Genomic DNA, 23782 nt, shown 5'->3' with positions numbered 1-23782 from the left:
CTGCATACTGCACTATACAAATACAATGTAATGGGACAAATGATACAGCAGTGATGGTGAGGGGTCTGGGGGCAAAAACCAAAAATGTGATCTCTCCCTAAGGCATTCAGAAAAGTCTTTAAGAGGAGGTGACATCTGAGCTGGATTTTGAAGAATAAGTGGGACTTTCCAGGTAGAGGGATCGGGGAGTGAGACCTGCTGTAGTTTCAAGACGGAATAGCAGGAAGGGTGGTTGGAAGCCACAAAAGCTCGGGCATGAGGAAGCATGACCTGGGGGCCAGTGGATGCAGAGATCCAAGACCAGTTGCCCACTTCTGAGTTTCAGACCATGGTCAGACCCAGACATTGGTAATAAATAAAGTCCACCATTTTTATATCCTTGATCTTTTAAAATCTGTGATTAAAAATGTATATGATTAGGTAACAAGAGAACTGTGATTTATATTCACCATTTATGTCCCTGATTTGTGCCATGTTTTAGACAATAAAAACACCACCCCAAACAGCGATTTCTGATTTTATGCTTGGAACCAAAAGTCAGTAGAATAAAACAGCACCATTTTCTATATGACTGTTTCTAATAATTTTTTTTTAAGTAATGGGCATATCAGTACAGAAAAATGAATCCCGCTCACCAAATAGCAAGCACTCATTCCTAATTACATGTTCTTTTTACCTCCACCATCACCAATGATGTGGACTTCACCTGGACATTCTGAATAGCAAGATCACGCAGGAGGACCACTCCCAACCTAGAGGATAAGAAATCATCCTTATCAAAGTACAGTACATATTGATTACCTCTCTTGGAAATGGTGTATTTTTTTATAAGCAAATATCTCTTTTAGCCTTTCTTCAACATATGTGCCACGTATCCATACCCACCATAGGAGATGCTGGAGGTAGCGGTTGCCATTTCTATGTGCTCGGCAGGTGACCAAGTTCTCACAGGTCTTCCTGTATCCTTTGATGAGGGCCTACATCTGCTATTTGCAGAAACCACCCACACCCTGCCTCTTGGCTCTTTGCCTCTCAGAATCCACTGCCCAGTTGTTTTTGATCTACTCTGCTGACTCATGTGTTTACAAATTTACCATGGCATTCAAAATTGCTGCTATAGGACTGCTGCTGCTGCTAAGCAGCTTCAGTCGTGTCCGACTCTGTGCGACCCCATAGACAGCAGCCCACCAGGCTACCACGTCCCTGGGATTCTCCAGGCAAAAATACTGGAGTGGGTTGCCATTTCCTTCTCCAGTGCATGAAAGTGAAAAGTGAAAGTGAAGTCGCTCAATTGTGTCTGACTCTTAGCGACCCCATGGACTTCAGCCTACCAGGCTCCTCCATCCATGGTGTTTTCCAGGCAAGAGTACTGGAGTGGGGTGCCATTGCCTTCTCCACTATAGGACTAGAAAGCACTTTTTGTTTGTTTCTTCCCTTACTTGATTATTGATTCATTTATATTCATTATTTCAGAAAGTGGTAGTTCTCCACCCTGGCTACCCTGAAGTGAAGTGAAAGTTGCTCAGTCGTGTCTGACTCTTTGCGACTCCATGGACTGTATAGTCCATGGAATTCTCCAGGCCAAAGTAATGGAGTGGGTAACCTTTCCCTTCTCCAGGGGATCTTCCCAACCCAGGGATCAAACCCAGGTCTCCCACATTGCGGGAAGATTCTCTACCAGTTGAGCCACAAGGGAAGCCCAACCATACTGGAGTGGGTAGCCTATCCCTTTTCCAGTGGATCTTCCCGACCCAGGAGTTAAACTGGGGTCTCCTGCATTGCAGGCAGATTCTTTACCAAATGAGCTATCAGGGAAGCCCCCAGCTACCCTAGAGGAGCTGTAAGAAAATATATTGATGTCCAGGATGGATACTTTGACCCCAAAGGAAGTATCTGGGCCAGCAGTGTATTATCCATGATAAAAGTCAACACTGTGCTCTGAATTTCAGGGGCCTCATGGTCATTCTACTTCTGTGGCATTTTAGAGTCACTGTTTTGTTGTGTTTTAATTACATTTTCACTTGGAGAGAATTATAGATTCACATGCGGTTACAAGAAAAAATACAGAGAAGTCTCACTATACTTTACCCAGTTTCCCCCAATAGTAACAACTATTGCAAAATTGTAGTATAATAGCATGAACAGGATATTGACATCAGTACAGTCAAGATACAATCAAAAACAGAACATCATAAGGATTTTCCATGTTGAAGCACAAAGTAATTCGCAGACGTCACATTCACTTTCTCAGAAAGTTCACTGCTTCTTAGTTTCTTTCATTTACTCAGCACGTATTTACTGAGTGCCCTATAGGGCCAGAATGAAAAAAAGGCAGTCTTTGCTCTCAACAAGCCTACTGTCTAGTGAGGAAGACAGACAAGGAGTTCGTCAGTTACATTATACCATGATGAGGCCATTGGAAGGACAATCAGGGTGCCTCAGGCCTGCAAAGGAAGGACTCTCAGCCCAGAGGAGAGGTGAGGGACTGGAGAAGCAAGGGCGGGATCAGTGGACACCCTCCAGATCAGATGGCATCTAAGCTGTGTCTGGTGAGAGGACGAGGGGTCAGTGAAGAGGGAGGGGCCTGCTGGCACAAGGGTGGCAGTGTTTGGGTCTGTTCAGAATGGCTGGGCTGCAGGGTGTAAATGGACAAGACTGGAGGGGTAACTAGGTATTGTCTCATGAGTAAGGAGGCAGTGGGGTCATCCCAAAGGTGTCTGTGTTTTGTTCCAAGTGCCCTGGGAGTCACTGAAGGTTTTAGCAAGAATGTGACAGAGGCTCAAATCAGATTTACATTTTAGAAAATTGGAGATGGTAGTATTTTAGAGAACAGAACGGACAGGGAAAAAACTGGACGTAGAGGAGCCAGTTAGGAACCTGTGGTCACAATTCATTAGATGAGAGATAATGAACTCCCCCAGCCAGACAGTGGCAGCTGGAACAAGGAGAGGCTGTGGGACACATCAGGGAAATGCTACCTAGGGAATTCCCCCAATAAAAAGAGTGGCCACAGATAACTCCCAAATTTCTCATGTGGCAACTAGATGTGTGGTGTTGTCATTCAAAGGTATTAGGAACACAGCAAGGGGAGCAGGCCTGAGAGGAAAATAAGGAGTGTGATTTTGGATGCATTCATCTGAGCTCTCTATGGGACACCCAAGTGGACACTGATGTTCAGCTGGAAGCTGGACACTGAAGTCCAGAGCTCAAGACAGACAGAGATGTGGGAGTCGGTATGTTAGTAGTGGTTGAATCTATAAGAGAGGATCAGCCCCAGAGGATGGGTAGAAAGAGAGGGAAGAAGGCTGAGGAAACAGACTCAAAGAAAAGGAACCAAAAAGTAACATAGTATCACAGAGGTGGGAGAAGACTGATTTGAAAATGATATTACTGAATCCACTAAGAGTGGACTGAACTGTGGATGTTTCCCAAGTATCCCTTGACTTCTATGGCCCTCTCAATTTCCCTACAACATATTTCCCATTGCTAAAGGGCAGCTCCAAGCAGGTTATTTTGTCCTTTCAAACTCAGCATGAACAAAGCAAATGTTAATCTTGTCCTTGTGCTATGCTTAGTCGTTCAGTCGTGTCAGACTCTTTGTGATCCAAGGACTGTTAGCCTACCAGGTTCCTCTGTCCATGGGGATTCTCCAGGCAAGAATACTGGAGTGGGTTGCCATGCCCTTCTCCAGGGGAACTTTCTGACTCAGGAATAGAACCTGGGTCTCCTGCATCGTGGGGGTGGGGGGGTGGGGGGGTGGGATTCTTTACTAGCTGAGCTACCAGGGAAGCCCAATCTTGTCCTTATCCTATCCTTAAAGCTGTTCTCCTTCCTGTTAGCATGACCTCCACTACTCCAGGCTTACTGACTACAAATGCTGAAGTCATCTGGTCTCTTCTCTTTGTGCCCCAGGAGCTCTTTCTATTCTTGGTTCCCATGAATTCTTTCTTTCCTGTGTCTCTAGATTCTCCTCCCAACCCCCCAACCACTGACTTGTTTTCCACCATCACTACAAACATTACTTACCTAGGTCACACCAACAGCTGCTTTACTCCTTCCTTAGCCCCTGCCCTTTTAACATTCCAATCATTTTCAATTTATCGTTCTTAAAGGATTCTTTCAGAGCCACCTTGCAAGCCACATAACTATTCTTTAAGTATGTATCTCATCACCCACCCCACTCCCCAACCAACATTTCCCCAGCCTGATCAGAAGATATTTTACAGATGCACCTCAAATAATTGGTACCACATGGTACAACTCTTCCTTATGGTCTCTTTGTTTGCATATGTCACCCTTGTCTGGGAATGAATGATTTTCTTTTGCATACTTGTGGAATCCATGGATTCCTGCAATTCCCTAAAAGGCTAAACAGGCTATTGAAAAGAACTAGCACTACATTTAGGTTCCAAAAATAACTTAGTCATGAAAGCAAATCTGTTGATAGAAAATGGCTCAGAAATCAGGCATTTTCTTTTCCTTTTACAGCCAAACTGAGAGTATCAGTTCAGAAGACAGTTTGGAATTCTTTGTAGATGATGATATGGACTACGATCTGGTAACCGGACTATTTGTCTTGACTTAAATATTGTTTGATGAAAAGTATAGATGCTCGTTTCTTCTTCTGAAATTAAAATGTCCTGTTCCAAATATTCCACAACCTTTCAGAAGAAAATATGATTTTTTAAAATTTGTTTGCACCAGGTCTTAGTTGCAGCATGCGGGATCTTTAGTTGTGGCATGTGGGATCTAGTTCCCTGATCAGGGAACGAACCTGGGCCCTCTGCACTGGCAGCATGGAGCCTTAGCCACTGGACCACCAGGGAAATCCCCCCAAATATGATTTTGCTACTGTTCTCTAGTTATATATATAGTTCATGTTTGTCATCAGACATTTAATGAAAAATAAATGTCAAGACTTCCCTGGCGGTTTAGTGGTTAAGACTCTACACTTCCACTGCAAGGGACATGGGCTCCATCCTGGTTGGGGGAACTAAGATCGTGGATGCTGTGAGGCACAGCCAAAAGATTTTTTAAAAATTATAAGTAAATAAATGTGTCCTTTAGAAGGTAACAATTTAGGAGATATATATTATCTACAATCTTCCTGTGAACATAACCACCTTCTGATTATTTATCATTTTATTGGGGCTTGAGATATATTGGGTAGCTGGACTGTGAGATAAATTGAGCTTCAACAAAACAGTTCTTTGTGGCTACAGGTCTGATTGTGAACTAATCTCACCCTAAATACAACCACAGAAACTCACAGAAAAGGAACAAAACACTTAAAAGCATTAACTGTATACTACATATAACATACCTTAGCCAAATCATCTTTTTGTGTGTGTGTGTGTGTGTGGAAAAAGCACAACTTATCATCTTAACTAGTAAGTGTATGATCCTGCAGCGTTAACTATTAACATGCTGATGTAACAGACCATTGGAACTTTTTCATCTTGCACAACGGAAACTATACATCAACTGAACAACTCCCCTATGCCTACTCCCTCTAGCCCCTAGCAACCACATTCTACTTTATATTTCTAAGAGTTAGATTACTTTACATACCTCGTAAAAGTGGAAGCAGTATGTCTTTTCATGAGTGGCTTATTTCATTTAGTCTCATGTCCTTATGTTCTTCGGGTTCATTCATATTGTAGCAAATGACAGGGTTTCCTTATTTTTTAAGGGTGGATAGACCACATTTTCTTTATCCATCCATTAGTCCATTGATGAACATTTAGGTTGCTTCCACTTCTTGCTACAGTAAATTTGATGAACGTGGGGATGCAAATATCCAAGTCATCTCGCTATAAATTAATTCAAAGTGATATAAACTTATACTTAAAATTTTAGAAAATAGAAAATTATTAAAATGTAGGGAGAAAATGACCTTCACTCAGTCCTCTGTCTTTTCTCATTCTACTTCTTCTCTTGTCTTTCCCTAGAAACTTGCCTTTCCTTTTTTCCTGCTTTTGCCTCCTCCTCTGCCCCATCCCTCTCCTTTTTCTTTTCCTCACTCTCTTCTTCCTTTTCACCTTCTCTAATAAACTTCATCTCCCCCCCAACACCAAAAGTGTTCTCTTCCCTAAGGCCAGCTCTCACATGGAAATAGGCTGTCGTCACTCTTTGCCCATTATCTCCCTTATAATCGGAACAGGATTCCTTTACCCCACTGTTTTTTCCTAGATAAGTCACATATGCACAGGTAGCATGTTAAGTGAATTAATTATATTCTTCATTATTGATTAGGAGCCTGAACTTTATTTCAAAGAACCTGAAGAGTTACTTCAAGTCCTCACAGAGCTGGAAGAGCAGAATCTTACTTTGGTACAATATTCCCAAGATGTAGATGAAAATCTTGAAGATGTAAATAAAAGAGAAAAAGTTATACAGGATAAAATGTAAGTCATAAAAAACAAGCAGACATTCTATTAACCAGTTTCTAATCAGAGACGAAGTCCACCTTCATTTATGTGTGGCCCTTCCTTGTGGTTTCCCTGGATTTAGGGAAGAATTTTTATTAATAATAGTTTACACTGCAGAATGGAAAAAGTAGGAATTATATTTATACAGAATAGACTGGTTTTAGTTTTAGTCCTTAATTCCTTTCACTTGTCAAAATATTTTCCTAGCTAGCAAGAATAAAAGACAATATAGAAGATTATAAAGAATCAAAATGTCACCTACTGCCTTACTCTTTGTTCAATGCAGTTTTACGCTGTCATCTGGCTGACCAAATCATGCTTTGGATGATGATGCTAATAAACTCATTTTCCTTGGCTGTGACTCTCAGCAAAACTTTTTTCATGACTTAAATATTGTATCATTTTATAATGTACATTATCAATATCAGGGCTATTATAAAAGGGACTTCTGTTGGGAAGGGGGCTGGATTTGATGACTCAAAAAATTCCTCTCTACTCTAATACTTGTTGTAAAAATGTGCAGAACCTTTTTTGGAAGACTCATTTGCACCAGAAGATGTCAATCTTTTTAAATAGTTGTCAAACTGCATTGAACTTTGGGACATATTAGAAGAACTTAAAACCATAATCTTATAGCCACCCAGTAAACTACTGTCGCCTTTTAATCCTTGTCTCCTCACTTCTAGTCCTCAGTATATGGTGCTCCCACCATGACACTATGATATGAGGGGATGGGGTGTGTATGGTTGGGCAGGAAAAGGGTATTTACATCTGAAGCTCTAAGTAAGGAGTCAGGAGTCTCTACTTTTCCCAGTGGCTCCCCAGGTATTCTGATTATCAGTCAGGTTTGAGAACAGTGACATCCTAGGTCACCAGCTTGGGTTTCCAATACCTCAATTCTACTGCTTTTTCTATTTGGGGGACTCAGGGGAGCCACAGAAGTAGAGGGGTGAGAAAATACTTCCCGATAGACGTTGAAAAGCATCTGTGCATTTATTTTTCTTATTTTAACCTGAAAAGTTGCAGGTATTTTGTCAATATCTTAAAATATAAACTTCTATTTGGCTTACTAGACATAGGATGTTGACACATGATCTAGAGAGTGTTGAAGCTCCTGACTGATGGTTTATTTCACTGAATCATAAATTACAGATAAGGGTCTCTTTCTTCTTTGCAATAGAAATACCAACATAGAGTTTCTTTTGGAACACAAGGCATTGCTCAAGGCCAACTGTGTAAGAGAAGAAGAAAAAGCAGCAGAGTTGGAATTAAGGTCCAGGCTATTTAGTTTTGGACAATATAACTCAGATGCTCAGGTAATCATTCTTTGCCTGCAGTAATTTTATTTTGGCTCGTGGTAATAAGAATCTGCATTCCCTGTGTCTTAAGCATTGGAATAAGAGGATTAAAGCAAACCACAAGTCCCAGGTTGATGACAGAGGCTGAAAACCTGCTTGGAAATTACCTTGTCAATATGTATAGCCAACTTACACAGTGGATAGAAAACATTCAGTTATCATTGGTACTCTCTTAAAAGGTTACCAAGTATGATGCTGAGATTTCCCCACCTATAAATACATTTGTTTTAGTCAGTATACACATGACTATACATATGAAGTAGTTCATTGCTGTGATCATTTTGGTATTAATTTCAAGGGCAAATAATGAAGACAGGAAGCACTGAATCAGCACTGAATGGAGTATCTTCCCAACACTGAGATTGTAATAGGTTGTGGCCCCTTTGGGGTCTGCAGAGTTCTATCACCAGAGCACCTGTGACATAGACTAGTGTGCTTATCTCTTTGCATGCAGGTCTCTCCCAGCTGGATGCAAACCCTAGGGCAAGGCTTGTCTTACCCTTCTATTCAGCTCAGTTTAGCAACCTCATAAAGCAGGTGCTCCATAAATGTTTGTTGAATGAATGATCAGGCTAGTTTTAAGATCCACAATAAACTCCAGCTAGCATTGGTTTCTTTGTAAAATCTTGAATGAAATAAAAATTCCAAACTCGTATGTGAAACTAATATCACAATTATAGTTATGAACTTGACTTTCAAACAGTAGATTTAAAGGGACTCTTATCAGAAGATCACTGTGCTCCCTTACCCATATAAGCAGGCAGGGTTACAAAAACAAACCTGTTTATGGCTCCAGTCACAATCCACATTTCTTATGTGGTGTAACACCAAGGAAGGGAGGGATGGGGTTGTGCACTGCTAGAGCTGAAAGCTACCTTTCAGCTCTTCAATGCTGTCTTTTTTACACCTTAAAAAAAAATTGTGGTAAAAATATACATATCATAAAATTGACCATTTAACCATTTCAAATGTACAATTCAGTGGCATTAATTATATTTGCAATGCTGCATAATCATCACCACTATTTATAGGACTTTTCCATCATCCCAAACAGAAACTCTGTACCCATTAAACAATAATTCCCTATTCTCGGACCAGCGTCTGTCTTGTTTAGTCACTACTCTTTTTGCGATCCCATGGACTGTAGCCTGCCAGGATCCTTTCTTTGTCCATACTTTCTTTCCCATGTAAGAATACTGGAGTGGGTTGCCATTTCCTTCTCCAGGAGATCTTCCTGACCCAGGGGTAGCAAAAAGGAGCTTTACGTCAAACAGGACTCTTTTTTTTTTTCTTTTTTCCTTTTATTTTATAGGTATTTCTCCAAACTTCCTAAAATCATTTTAAATATAAATAGGTACTACAGTAAGTGTTACTGTAGGAGGAAAGAGAGGGGGCTTTATAGTAAATAGGACCATCAGAAAGCTTGTTAAACTAGGTGGGAGAGACAAGCTGTTTGAAGTAAGCTACTGGTAACAGATCTTGATTTGTAATTAAGTGTTGGTAGCTCTGTAATGAGTCTGTGGTTTCAGGAGGGGTTTCCCATGGCTCCTGGAGCCACATCTATCTTGAGTATTATTTGTCCGTGGCTTTATGGTGATTCTCATCTTCTTGAGCAGAAGCAGGAATGGGGGCAGGATTCTACCAGGAGAACGATTTACTTTGCCCAGAAGTTTATTGAGATCCTTTTATCTGCGAATGCCGGGTATACAGTGGAAACACAGAAACAGAGCTTTCTTACAGTCTCGAAAAATGTTACCTACAAGTTCGAACATCTCTACCAACAGTTAAAATGGCACAGTGGCCAGGTACAGGGATCAGGAAGGTGTGGCCTAAGCCTCCGCTTAGAGTAGAATACTGGAATGACTTCCAGATGGAGAGAATGAAAACTCAAAATGTTTTGTAGGCCAGCCTGGGAAGCTGTTTGCTTGTAACTTTTTTTTCCCTCTGAAAGAATGCATTCATTTATTCAGCAAACATTTATTAAGTGCATAGTTACATGCAAGGGGCTACTTTAGATATAAGTATAAACATAAGAAATAGCTCCTGCCTTCCAGGTGCTTACAGTCTATAAGGGACAATAAGACATGTATGCAAATAACTGTCAGACAGGATTATAGTGTTAGTAGTTACTTTTTGCGACCCCTTGGACTGTAGCCCACCAGGCTCCTCTGTCCATGGGATTCTCCAGGCAAGAATATTGGAGTGGGTTGCCATTTCCTTCTCCAGGGGATCTTCCCAACCCAGGGATTGAACCCACATCTCCCACATGGCAGGCAGACGCTTTAACCTCTGAGCCACCAGGGAAGCCAGTAATTAGAGTAGCAAGCACAAAAAAAGGGAGTTCACATACTGCTGCTAGGAAATGCACTGGAGTGGGGAGAAAAAAGGATTTAAATGTTTATGTAGTGTCTACTTGAATGGGAATGATACACAAAAACATTCAAGCGTCCTCCTAAATTATTTTATACCTAGACTGAAATATTTTTAAAGAAATAATCCAGGATGTTATTATAGTAATGCTCTATGTGCTGTGCTTAGTCGGTCAGTTGTGACTGACTCTTTGCGACCCCATGGATTGCAGCCCACCAGGCTCCTCTGTTCACTGGGATTCTCCATGCAAGAATACTAGAGAGGGCTGCCACGCCCTCCTCCAGGGGATCTTCCAGACCCAGGGATTGAACCCAGGTCTCCCACACTGTGGCGAGTTCTTTCCCTGAACCACCATGGAAGCCTGCTCTGACTATAAATTAAGACATAAATTGACTGCTGCATTTTTTTTCACTGTTCTAATGTTGTATTAAAGTTTTCCTTTTAAAAAAGTATTTAGTAGAACATATTAATAAAAGCCTACTACAATATAGTAAAAGGGAATTTTACATTTATTGAATGAACAAGCAAACAGTAATGAGATGTTTTCTGCTCTCCTTTTCTTTTTAATCTCAGGAAAAACTGATAGACTCTCTTAGTAAAAAAATTAACCAAGTATACAAAGTCTGCATTGGAGATGCTGAGGTTGGAAGCCTCAACCCAGTTCAAAAGCTGGTAAAAGTAGAGTCTCGGCTGGTAGAATTGAGTGATCTCATTGACTCCATTCCTAAAGAAAATGTGGAGGCAATTGAGAGGATGAAACAGAAAGAACGACGGCAAAGGTACAGTCACTGTCTTATGATATACATATAATAAAACACTTAAACATTAGGCAAGTCTGTTATATGGCAAGTCTCATTATATGCCATATTGACACTAGAATCAAACTCAGATCTGCTGTCCTCATAGAGCTATTATTTAGTATGGAGATATATTCATCAATATTCTTAGGAAATAAATGTCATTACCAAGGATAAAATGAGCACTGTGAAGCAAAGAGTTCACCAGGGACAAATGACATAGTTTCAGATGGGCAAGGGGTCCCTCCAGTCTGAAAAAAAGTGAATTTTCAGAGTGAATATTCCCTACTTATAATATTCAAAGGATTATCATGTGGAAGGAGAATACTTGTGGTGAAAGGGTTTAAGACTAGAATTGCCTTAATTGGAAAACTACAGGGAGATTTAATCTGTGAAGGAACTGTTTGAAAGAGCTCGATAATGAGGGTTTTTCCTTGGTTCCTAACTGCCAACAGCTAAGTTTCCTTACCTGTAAAATGGCAATAATGACACTTATCTCATATGGTTGTTGTGAGGACTGAATTAAATAATCTATGTAGTAAAATATCATGTATGAAACGAGATGCCAGTCCAGGTTCGATGCACGATACTGGATGCTTGGGGCTGGTGCACTGGGACAACCCAGAGGGATGGTATGGGGAGGGAGGAGGGAGGAGGGTTCAGGGTGGGGAGCACATGTATACCTGTGGCGGATTCATTTTGATATTTGGCAAAACTAATACAATTATGTAAAGTTTAAAAATAAAATAAAATTAAAAAGAAAAATCTATGTAAAAGCACTAAAGCATGCTTGGCGTACAGTAAGTACTCTAATAGCAGACGTTCATATTAGATACTTTGTTATTGCTTACCACTTTACTGGGGTGTTGGGGATATTGTTCCACCCATATAAAAACAAAGACTAGAATATACTAAGGTGATCCTGATGGGATTTTGTTGAATATGAAGCACATTTTAAAGAAATTGTGAGAAATCACTCCTTCCACAAGATGACCTTTCACTTACACTAAGAACATCTGCATTTTTTACAGTAGAAAATATATTCTGACTAAAGTGTAATTACTATTTCTAACTATTTCTAACAGTGAGATTAATATATGAATCTAATCCCAATTATCATTTTGATCAAAAAAATTTTAGTGGATGTTTTCCCATGGTTCGGAGGCACCTAACATAATACCTAATTTTGCATAAAAAATGTTCAGTGAATGTTACATTGATAATTATATACATCCATAAAATAGTCACTTGGCAAGTGGTTATTCTGCAATAGGCAGTGGACTAGACAGTGTGCATATCTCATTTAATTTTATCCTCACAACAACTCTAAAGAGAACAAAGACAAATAGTATTTCTTGGCCTTAATTTGAGGATAACATTCAAAGAGATTTATTGGAAAATATATTTTTGTGGTTATCAATTGAACTATACACTTGTGACTTGTGTAGTTTTCTGCATGTTGTACTTCAATAAAAAGGTTTAAAAAGAGGGGAAAATAACTGGAAACTATCAATAATTCAAGTGGCCATCATATAGACTAATATAAAGTACTGAACTGTAAATGAAACGACGAGAGGGCTCTGTTGAGGTGCTTGTTTTGGACCGAGATCTGGGTAGATTTTGCTTCTTCCACAACAGTGACATGCACTTTCTTCCCATTTCAACATAAACAGGGTTTGTTGTTGAAATTTCACCTGAATATTCAAAACCCACAATTATGGGGGAAGATGAAGTATTATTTTCATTTAGCCTTAAAGGAGACTTAACAATATTTAGGTAATTCTTTATCAAATAGTATTGATGTAGATCTTTTTGACTGGGATTTATAGCTAGAACAATGTCTTCCTCTTTTGACAGGTTGCGTGAAGAGAAAATGAGAGACAAACAGAAACACCAGGAGGAAAGGCTAAAAGCTGCCCTGGAAAGAGCAGTAGCACAACCAAAGAAAAAGAAGGTCTGTGTTTTATTGTTAATATTAATAGGTCCAGCTACATCAATGTGTGAGGGCTTCTGTAATGTAAAAACAAAATACCTAACTCGTCTCATTTATTCAGGTTAAACTTCAGTAAGTCCGCTGACAGTTCAACTGATCTCTCTGGTTCCTTGTTATTTTTAGAATAATTTAAACTATTGGGTCTACAGTTTTCCATTAAACTCACTTTTTAGTAAAAGAAACTTCTCCCTTGCCTCTTTAGCTCTGGGTACATGAAACTACAGAAATACAAAAATAATAGTGTATTATATATAATTGGAAGGGTCTTTTAATCCTCACATTGTGAAAATAATGAGATTTACAGCTGAAGTTAAAATAATTTACCCAAAGTCACTTCAGATTTAGCAGCAGAATCTAAGCAGAAGCCAAGGTTCTTCATATTTCAAGATCACCTGTTCAATAAGAAGTTCAGGATGGGGCAGTCTCCAAGTACATGTGGTCTATTACTCCCCCTGGGTATGAAGGGCCTTTTGTTTCTATATGCCTCTCTTCCTGCTCTGAGTTTGAGTGTGAAATCATATTGCAGGGAGGCAATTTCATAGTTATCTGCAGAATTAATGTGGACACTGATTCTAACCATAGTCATAGCTAACGCATATTATGCACCTCACAACCAGCCACTGAAGTACTTAAAAGTTGTGAAGTATGGTAACTGGTAACTGTTAATATGTACTATGTTAAAAAAGTAATGATTTTTATATAAATTAGTGTTTATTTTTTAAAAGGATCTGTACTTACCTAGTTCAACTCTGCCTATGAAGATCTGACTTGTCCTCTTCTTCCAAGAGATAATTAGCCAGTTAACACCCTGCTACATGTATAAATTATTATTTACTCAGCCCACCAAGTGACCGATAATGAGTTTTATGACCTTTGTATCCCCAATGCCTGGCACACAATGGACAGTCAATAAATGCTTACTGAGTTAACAGACTAAAAATGAGAATGCAAACTGAATCTGGAAGAAAACTGAAAAAAAAAAAAAAAAAAAAAATGCTCCTAAGTCAACAATATATGAAGACCTCTGAAAGAGGTTTTTACTCAGAACACTTCATTGCTGGCAATTTTCTCAGGCAGAAATTAATAACAAAGGTTATCAAAGGAGATTGGTGCAGGGTGGGGAGGTGGGGGAAATCTGACGTTAGAAAAGGAATTCAAGGATTCTGGTCCTCTAAGGACATTTTTGTTGTTATAATGAAGGGGAGGACTGCCAGTGCTATTTAGTTCCCTGGAGCCAGGAACGTCTAATATACTGAAATGCAGGGATGGTCACACACAGGGTTGCTGCCTCTTTTGAGACACAATGGAGATGTCCCATCAAATTTCATGTCCAACAAAATAGTTTTTTATCCTTTTAATTTACACACATTCAGATATAAAGGCAAAACAAAAATAAACAAAAGGGAGAGAAAAGATTCAAAGAGAAAAATTAGTATGACATAAGTTGAGTGTATGTCCCAGAGAGAATAAACAGGTATGATTCAGGGTGTCCCTAAGCCTCTCCTGGTTGGAATACCTCCAAAAGCCAACAGGATTGTGAGTGCTCAAGAAGATAATAGGTGGTTTTCTCAAGTTATTGTTTAACAGGATTTTAAATGCTAGTAACTGTTGCTCAGCAGAGCAAAGTATCACTTCTAACCAGAGAAACTAGCTACTCCTCCTACTGGTGGTTACTGAGAAATGAAGTGTTGGCCTCAAACATGGCTTACCATATCTGAAACACATGACTTTATCTATACCCTCCCATTTCCCCATAACACCTAACTGCTCTGTCTTCTGCATACCATGGTACTCCATTTGCTACTTAACTCTGCCTGCGTTTGGACATCCATTAGTCATCAATCTCTTTGTAACTGGATTATTTTAAACTATATTATTCTTTGGGAAAATCAAGTTAATAATTAGTATTCTGGGTTATACTTCAATAGATAATGGTTATGAAAAATATTATTTTTCTCTTTTGTTTCAGCAGGGAAGACAACTTATCTACCGTTCAAAACCTCCATCTGGTAACAAACATGAACTACTTTTAGTCAAGGATACAAGAACGAAATCCCTGGAGGAAGAGTATTTTTTCACTTGAACAGGAGCAGTAAGACATTTATTACCAGAATGCCTTAGGCATATTCTGTAGATTTTGCTTTTCAGTCATGGCAATATTCTGCCACACATACAGGCCTAACCAATTTCAGAAGACAGGCCCTTATTCTAAAAGACTCTTATGATTGGAAATGAGAGTTACATTATTTTGTTGAAGACTTTTATTATCCATATCCTAACCATTACTGTATACAGCTAAACATTTATTCCTTCTGTTGTCCCAGTTGGGGATACACATCCACAGCTACTTTGTTAGTGTAACTTTATGGCGAATGACCTTTTAAGAGCAATAATGGCATTCTGACAACCTGAGACTTTAAATAATTTTTTTCAACTGATCCACAGGAAAGTTCATAATATACGTTTTATCACCATGAGGTATACATTTTAACAATGTACAGCTCTAAAACACTGATTTTGAGGAATTTAAAACTTAAAACCACTAGATTATGTGGTCTGAACATAACCAACCTTGAGACTGATTTCTAATTCACGTTAAGGTGTTCTGTTCAGAAAATTTAATTCTCTTAAGTGAACAAACCATATGCCTTTAGCCTACATTTGATTTCACAATTTCTGTTGTGTTCTATACTCAAAACTATTTTAATTTTCAGGTGGTGTTTCAATTTTAGCTGTAATGTATGTATCATTTAGCGTACGCTGATATAGTGTTAACATGTAATTTATTGACTACTGAGTAAAATAACACAATCTATATGAATTCTAAGAAAATATTTAACTTTATATATGTCAAAAGTGGCTCAAAAATAACTTTAAAAGGTCTCGGTTAATATACAATTTCAAGGGCTGAAATTCACTTTCACAAACATTTATAAAGCATATAAATACATTTCTCTCATAGGAAAAAAAAATACAGCACTGGGTTTACATGAAAACAAACTTGAATAAAGTTGGGTGGCTTTTAAAGTATTAGTTCTGTGAATAATCTTTGAACTGTTTCATCTGAATATGCAAGTAAGTATCTGAATATGAATAGCCGCTCACAAACTGAAAACCAAACAGATTTTTATTGTATACAAATATATATAAAAAATTCCCCCCCAAAGATGCTATTCTCTCATTTCCCCATCTTCTTCTTCTTCTTCAACACCCCTGATATAAAGGACATTATTACACCTGTAAACAGAAAGACACCATTTTGTTGTTTCAACAAGAACCCATGTAAGATCTGAATTATTACTATTACTAGATTTTTTTCATTACAAAAATATTAATGCTAAAGTTACAACACATCATTTCTCTTTTAAAAAAATTTACCTTTGGTTGTTATAGAGCACACGGTATTACTTTTATACAATGTGGTTGTAAAAATGACTAGAATTTAGAGGTGTGAAGCTAGTTCTAGAAAGTAAGTATAATACAAATACCTAACAGCAGACAGACCCACCCAAAAATCAAGTTCTTGCAACTAAAACCACTGAAAAAGGCACAGTTAAGAGCTACAAAGTTTAATAGCCACACTAGGAAAACCTTAAGAATGAACAGCTCCGAAGTATTTAAATCTGCTTTGACAAGTTTAACAATTTCAAGACTCTCGAAGTCTAGCTGTAGCATATTATTCTAAATTAATAGTAGTTAGAAAAAAACATAAGTCTGAGATTGAGGCACCAATAGTTCATTTAAACATGTATTTCTAATGCTCATCACCAACTCCTTATATATACTACTGACATTGTTACCTTATTAAAACTTCACCCAGATGTCCAGACAATGCTCCATCTATGTATTCTTCTGTGTTTGCAAGCTTTAAATAAGAAGAAAATGTATTATCATACCAGAGGAAAACAGTATTATATACCTAATACTGGTGAGAGAACTTATTAACCGAGACCTTTCTGTACCAATGATGTACATTTATCTACAATAATTAGATTAGCTTTCCAATACTACTGTAGTCCTTTTTGGTTTCATGTAAAACATTAAGTAAAGTTAACATTGATGGATGTGGAACTAATATATAATAAAGCTTGTTTCAACACAATTTTTAAAATCTCTCAGTAATGTATATTTCTTTCTATTAAACATTAACATGTTAGGAAGTCTCCAATTTATGAATAAGCTTGAATAATTCTGAAGAACTAGACAGTAACTTTTCTTGGACTAACAACATTGTATCAATCATACTGAGGATCCCAATGGGTATAAAAGCTATGATTAAAATGCCAAATACTCTTATATTATTCAACAACCAAACTAAAGAAATGAATAAGGATTTTTAAAAAATAATGTGCTAACAAACAGGAAAAAAAAAGTTCTTAAGAGGTTAAGTAATTAAGAGTGACCCTTATGGTTACTTTAGAGAACTCTATTATTTCTAACTTTACATCAAAATGTTTAGCTTTCCTTCTACATATAGTTAATAAACTTTACTTGTGAATTAAAATCACAATCAGTGCTACTGGGACTCAGAAAAGAAATGAACAGGAAAGGAAACAGGCAAATTTCCATCACTAACTAGGTAAGTGGGCAAAGGGAAAGAAAAACAGGGCTTAGAACGGATGTTAGATAAAGTAATTAAAACATGTTAATGAATTAATAATGCTACTGGATACTATTCCTTCTCCTAGACAACAAAAATAATCTCGTAGAGGATATGGTTTTGCCTGAAATTACTGCCGACAATTAGTTTTGTATGCAAAAGATCAACCAGCTTTTTTTTTTTGAAGTGATTATTTGCAGCAGTTGTTCACCAACATTTAACTGGTTTCTAAATTATACAATGATGCTTCAAAGGCCTTCTACGACATTTTTTTTTTTAGTTGAATTACAGCTGATTTACATTACTGGGCTAGTTTTGAGTGTACAGCAAGATGATTCAGTTACGTTTTTCAGATTCTTTTCCGTTATAGGTTACAAGATACAGGGTAGTTTTAGTTCCCTGTGCTATACATGAAATCCTTGTTTATCTATTTTACATATAGTAGTGTGTATCTGTTAATCCCAAATTCCCAATTTATCCCTCTCCATCCTTCCCTTTAGTAACCAAAGATGTTTTCCATGTCTCTGAGTCTGTTATGTAAACATGTTCATTTGTATCATTTTTTTAGATTCTACATTTTCCTCTTTAAGACTTAACCCTGGGGTGCATGTATTTTTTTGAATTAGTTTTCTCTGGATATATGCCCAGGAGTGGGAATACTGGATCATATGTTAACTCTGTATTTTAGCTTTTTAAGGACCCTCCATACTATTCTCTATAGAAGATGTACCAATTTACATACTGACCAACAGTGTAGGAAGCTTCCCTTTTCTCTACATCCTCTCCAGCACTTATCATTTGTAGACTTTTAAATGAGGGCCTTTCTGACCGGTGTGAGGTGATACCTCATTGTAGTTCTGATTTGCATTTCTCTAATAATTAGTGATGCTGAGTATCTTTTCATGTGCCTGTTAGCCATCTGTATGTTTTCTCTGGAGAAATGTCTAGGTCTTCTGCCCATTTTTTTTTTTTTTTTATATTGAGCTGTATGAGCTGTTTGTATATTATCATATTTTAATTAAATCCAAAAGTCTTACTATCACTTAAAAGGCGTTCCATGACTACCACTCCAACTTCTCTATCATACTTCCCTTATTAACTCTGCCCTGGCCTTCTTGCCAAGCCTTGAACAGAAAAAGCATGTTTCTGTTACATAGCCTTTGCAATTTGCTGTTCCCTCAAATTGGGATGCTCTTTCCCAAGAAAGGGCTTCCCTGACAGCTCAGTTGGGAAAGAATCCACCTGCAATGTAGGAGATCTCAGTTCGATTCTTGGATCGGGAAGATCTGCTGGAAAAAGAATAGGCTACCCACTACAGTATCTTGAGCTTCCCTTGTGGCTCAGCTGGTAAAGAATCCATCTGCAATGTGGGTAAACCTGGGTTCGATCCCTGGGTTGGGAAGATCCCTTGGAGAAGGGAAAGGCCACCCATTCCAGTATCTTGGCTAAGAGAATTCCATGGCCTATAGTCCATGGGGTCACAAAGAGTTGGACACGACCGAGTGATTTTCACTTTCACCAGATATTCTTCACTCACTCAGTCAATTCTGGTCTCTGCTTAAATTTACTTTCTCAGAGAGGCTTTCCCTGGCTATCCCTTCTAATACTGTACACTCTTTCACTCCATTCCATTTCTGCTTTCCTTTTCTTCAAAGCATCTACCATTACCTGATATCACACTATAAAACCATCTTCCATCACTAAAGCATAAACTTCTTGAGCACAGCAACTTTTGTTCACCGGTATATTCTGTGCCAGTGAACAAACTCAAAAAAGCATCACCAATGTGGTTAGTTACTCAGAGATACTAACTCTTGCTGGCTCATTAGAAAGCTACATTACTTCTAAAACCAAATATTTGGTGGGTTATTTTTTTTATTCCCTTCTTTTAATGAGATATCATTCTTATACCATAAAATTCGCTTCAAGTGTACAAGTTGGTGATGTTTAGTATATTCACAAACTTGTGTAATTAATCACCACTATGTCTAGAACATTTTTAGCACAATGGGTATAGTCTTCAAATTTTTCTATAGCCCTGGCAAACGATTACTGCTTAGATAATTTTCCAGGAACCCTGGGCACCTGAGCATGGTCTGTTCAGGTGGTAAACTCTAAAGTAAGGAAAATCTCAGCTTTGAGCCTATAAGTGCACCTATTAGTATTCACCTAAAAACATAACCAGTATAGAATACACGGAGTCATGATTGACCACCTATCTAGGTTCCCTTTAAAATTCATTCATCAGTCATTAATCAGTCACATAAATACCTGTGCTTCAGGAAAATATAACCTCAAATATTTTCTTCAAAAAAGTGGCTGAAAACTACTAGAATTAAGCAACAAAAATTTAAAAATGGCCAAAGGACATGAATAGGCATTTTCCGCAAGATATGTAAATAACCAGTAAGCACATAAATAGGTCTCAACATCACTAATCATTAAGGAGATGCAAATCAAAACAATGAGATACTACTTCACATTATTAGATGACTATTATTATAAAAACAGAAAACAAGTGTTGGTGATATTAAGAAATTGGATCCCTCATACATTGCTGGTGGAATGTAAAATGGTGCAGCTGCTATGGAAAACAGTCTGGCAGTTCCTCAAAAAATTAAAGAATCACTGTACCATCCAGCAATTCCACTTCTGGATATAAGACACAAAAAGACTGAAAGTAGAGACCCTTAACTGATTCATGTGCACCTATGTTCACTGCATTATTCACAAATAGTCAAAAGGTGGAAACAATTCAAATATTCAACAACAGAAGAATGAGTAAAATGAGGTATATACAGTCAACCCTTGAACAATACAGGTTTGAACTGCATGGACAAGTTGATGCAGAACCACGATATGGAGAACCAACTATGGACTCCAAGCATCTGTGGAGTTCAGCACAGCAGGCAGGTCCTGGAACCAACACCCCAAGGATACTAAGGGACTGCTACAAACAACGGAACATTACTTCAACCATAAAAAGGGCTGAAATTCTGATACATGCTACAACATGGATGGACCCTGGAAACACCATGCTGAATGAAATAAGCCCGAGACGAAAGGACAAATATTTTAAGATTCCACTCATATGAGGTACCTCGAATAAAGACAAAAAGAATAGTGTTTACCAGGAGGCAGAGGGAATGGCGAGTTCTTGTTTGATGGGCATAGAGTTTCACTTTGGGATGATGAAAAAGCGCTTGAAATGGATAATGGTGATGGATGCACAAAAGTGTGAATGTAGTTAATGCCACTGAGTTGCACACTTCAAAATGATTAAAATGGTAAATTTTACATTATACATTTTAAAATCACAATTAAACACAAAGTATAAAGCCTGGCCGAAACATTTACAGTAGCCAATTTAACAGACACATAGTCAGTTCATCACGGTCTGTTTTCTCCCTCAAGAATTCCTTTTATCAAATTACTTTGATGTTATACATTTAGCATTTATCAAAAGACTTCACTTGAAAAGTTTCTCTCAGAGCTAAGTGCTGCAAAAATTTGTGCTTTTTCTGTACACTCTAGTGTATCTGTCTTATGGCACTGTGAACCAAATGTCTGAGCTCTTCTTATTTGTAAACACTAGGAGTGAAATCTGTGCCCAATCTCACATGTAGTGATCACAGTTACAGCATCCTTCCTGGCCTTGACTTTATTCCTGAATTTTATGTTTGTCAGTTATACAAATTATATCTTTGTAAGTCACACTAAACCTCTGAGGAGTCAGGGGAAGAAAAATAAATACAACTTAATGATCTTTATAACTCTTCAGCTCACCTGCATGTTCATATAGCCATCTACAGACACCAGGTAGCCCTTGTACTCCATTCCCCATTTAAGCTTCACCATTACTGGCTTTCCTGTTAATCCGTTGAGGAAAGGTTTGGGGTTGAGGGGCAAACTCTGCATAAAGAACAACAAAAAAAAGAACCCAATTTGATTAATTCTCTTCTTTATTAAACCATCAATACTATATGGTGTCCAAATGAAGCAAACTCTTGATTTCCTTTCATTTTATTACATAATTTTCACTTCTGTTGAAGAGCTTCAGAGAAATTAAAATACCTAGTCAGCCAATTTCATCTTCAACCCATTAAAACTTACAGAAGTATTCACTGTCGACTTAAGAAACACTGAATACCTAATATACATCACTCACTGTCCCAAGGCCACAAAAAAACAAAGGTAAAGGCAAAAAAGGAAAAGGAAAAAGAGCAGCTGATAGTCCCTCTTCTCATGAAGCCCACAGTGGGAGGGTCAAAACATACAAACAGACAATTATTTTGCAATGTAGTAAGAGGATATATGCTGCGTACAAGGATACCAAACAATCTCAGGTTAAAAGCAAAGGGAGGATTGCCTGAAATAAGTAGTGCCTTTGTTTTAAAGGATGAGAGGTATTTCCAGAGGGAAAAGGGCAGATCTAGGCAGGCTGGGCTACCTATGTAAAAGGAGGGAATAGTGAATCAATAAGGTGATCTCTGGGACATAGGAGTTAGTTGTGTGTGAGGCCACAGGAGGAGGCAGGGGGCAGACCATGCTCCACAGCTTTTCACTTAGAATTCCAGGAGATAGGATTGGCTCTTCTTTGACTTGCAGGGTCTCCTACCTATAGGCAATCCCTAAACTTGTTTATTCAGCAAACCAATAGTATTCCCAGTCAATTCAGACTTTATTTCCTTTCCTCATCTGCTCACTCATCAGCTCAAAGAAGGAAAAGAACCAAGAAACCTGGCTACTGAACTCCTCTAGAATAAACATATCCGGAGTGATCTCAGGTGGGTCTCCAATTTTCACTCTTGTCTTTCTCCAACTTACCAGCCACAAGGCAAGTATTACTTTTATCTTATCTCTGCTTCAAATGCTTCAATGGCTTCCCAATGCACTTGGGAGTTGAATCCAGAATCCCTCATAAGGCCTAAGAAGTCTTGCCCGACCCTATTATCTCAGAACCTCTATCCTTGCAAGCGGCTGCAGTCTGCTCTCAATTCTTTCAACTGGTCAGGTTTTCCTCTCGGCCTTAGGGCCTGTGCTCCTGATCCCTGAGCTGGGCCTTCATACACTTCTTCCTGCTCTTTAAGGAGCTGTATTCTCATAACGCTTAGGTTTCAGGTTAAATCCCTCCTCCAAGAGATGCACACCGTAACCACTCTTCTAACGTACCATGGCAGGCCTTCACAGCACCCTGTTTGCGCCCTTCTCAGCACTTAACATTACTTGAAAGTACACATTTATCGTTATTTGATTAATGTCTTTCTCCCATACCGACTGAGTTAACCTAGAGCATGGTCCGCATCAATACTTTCCACCCTATATTCCAAGCACCTAGAACTTTACCTGGCCCAGGCCCTGGCAGGTAGCAGGCGCTCAGTAAACATTTGCTAAATGAACACATTTACTTGAGAATACTCAAAGGCTGGGCTCAGTATTCCAAAGGGCTGTCGGGCCTCTCAACATCACTAGACGAAACAGGATTTTGGAGTGTGTAAAGTGGAACGTGAAAAGTCGCTTTATCTTTACCCCAACCCCGGGCCCCAGGCAGCAAGAACACCTCAGGCTCGGATTCAAACGAAGAGGAAGGAGGCAGGAGCACTCCTAGGGAGGGAAAGACAGGGCTTCGGAAGGAGGGCGCGCCTCAGACAACCAGGGCGGGGAGAAAGGGGCCGGCCACCGGGCCCGCGGCGCCTCACGCGGATGAATGGGAAACGCGCGAAACCACCACCAGGCCCGGCAAGTCTCCCTCTCTCTCACGCGCAACTCTGGTCGTTCTCTTTCTCCTTACCATCGCGACTGCTGCTGCGGTAGTGGGGAAATGCTGCAGGATACTCGCCGCCGACGCAACTCTCGTGCGACCCTCGGGACTGAAGTAACCACACAGGCCTTTAAGAGAAATGGCCGCCAAATAGCAGCATGACCTTTCACCTCAGACTGCCGCTCTTCTGGCTTCTGTGATTGGGCTCAAAGAGATGCATGCTGATTGGAGGAAGTGGGTGGCCTGTCTCCGGGCAACCACAGGAGCCAACGGGTGCGTACCTTCCTGGTAGCGCGCGGCCATTGGAAAACGAGCTACTTCGCTCTGCCGGAAGAATGAGTACCTGCGACGCAGCATAGGCAGTGAGATGCTCGTCTTCCTCAAGGGTTTGTTGCGTACCCTGTAGAGGGATCGTGATTTCTCGCCAGCTTGGCTAGTGGGGGTTTCCTTAGTGGCTCAGACGGTAAAGAGC

General features: G+C 39.1%; 2 protein-coding genes across 3 annotated transcripts in view; one reads left to right on the top strand and one right to left on the bottom strand.

Moving 5' to 3' along the window:
• Nucleotides 1–17051, top strand: part of CCDC38 (coiled-coil domain containing 38) — a 34489-nt gene extending 17438 nt beyond the window's left edge. For both annotated transcript variants that reach the window (XM_070789560.1, XM_070789559.1), the window contains 7 exons: nucleotides 724–781; nucleotides 4489–4558; nucleotides 6256–6407; nucleotides 7612–7747; nucleotides 10733–10938; nucleotides 12814–12910; nucleotides 14922–17051. In XM_070789560.1, coding sequence (XP_070645661.1) covers nucleotides 724–781; nucleotides 4489–4558; nucleotides 6256–6407; nucleotides 7612–7747; nucleotides 10733–10938; nucleotides 12814–12910; nucleotides 14922–15032 — 830 coding nt within the window. In that variant the 3' untranslated portion in view covers nucleotides 15033–17051. The remainder of the gene's footprint in view (nucleotides 1–723; nucleotides 782–4488; nucleotides 4559–6255; nucleotides 6408–7611; nucleotides 7748–10732; nucleotides 10939–12813; nucleotides 12911–14921) is intronic.
• On the bottom strand, nucleotides 16059–23499 carry SNRPF (small nuclear ribonucleoprotein polypeptide F). Its single transcript, XM_019961112.2, has 4 exons — nucleotides 23341–23499; nucleotides 21336–21461; nucleotides 16750–16814; nucleotides 16059–16186 (listed from the first exon to the last, which is right to left on the bottom strand). The coding sequence occupies exons 1-4, from the start codon at nucleotides 23341–23343 to the stop codon at nucleotides 16120–16122; spliced, it is 261 nt and encodes an 86-aa protein (XP_019816671.1). The 5' UTR covers nucleotides 23344–23499; the 3' UTR covers nucleotides 16059–16119.
• Between the last annotated feature and the right edge of the window lie 283 nt (nucleotides 23500–23782).

Source organism: Bos indicus, chromosome 5 (genome assembly GCF_029378745.1).
Source record: "Bos indicus isolate NIAB-ARS_2022 breed Sahiwal x Tharparkar chromosome 5, NIAB-ARS_B.indTharparkar_mat_pri_1.0, whole genome shotgun sequence".
NCBI classification, from domain to species: Eukaryota; Metazoa; Chordata; class Mammalia; order Artiodactyla; family Bovidae; genus Bos; species Bos indicus.
This window is presented reverse-complemented; position numbering and strand designations above follow the sequence as displayed.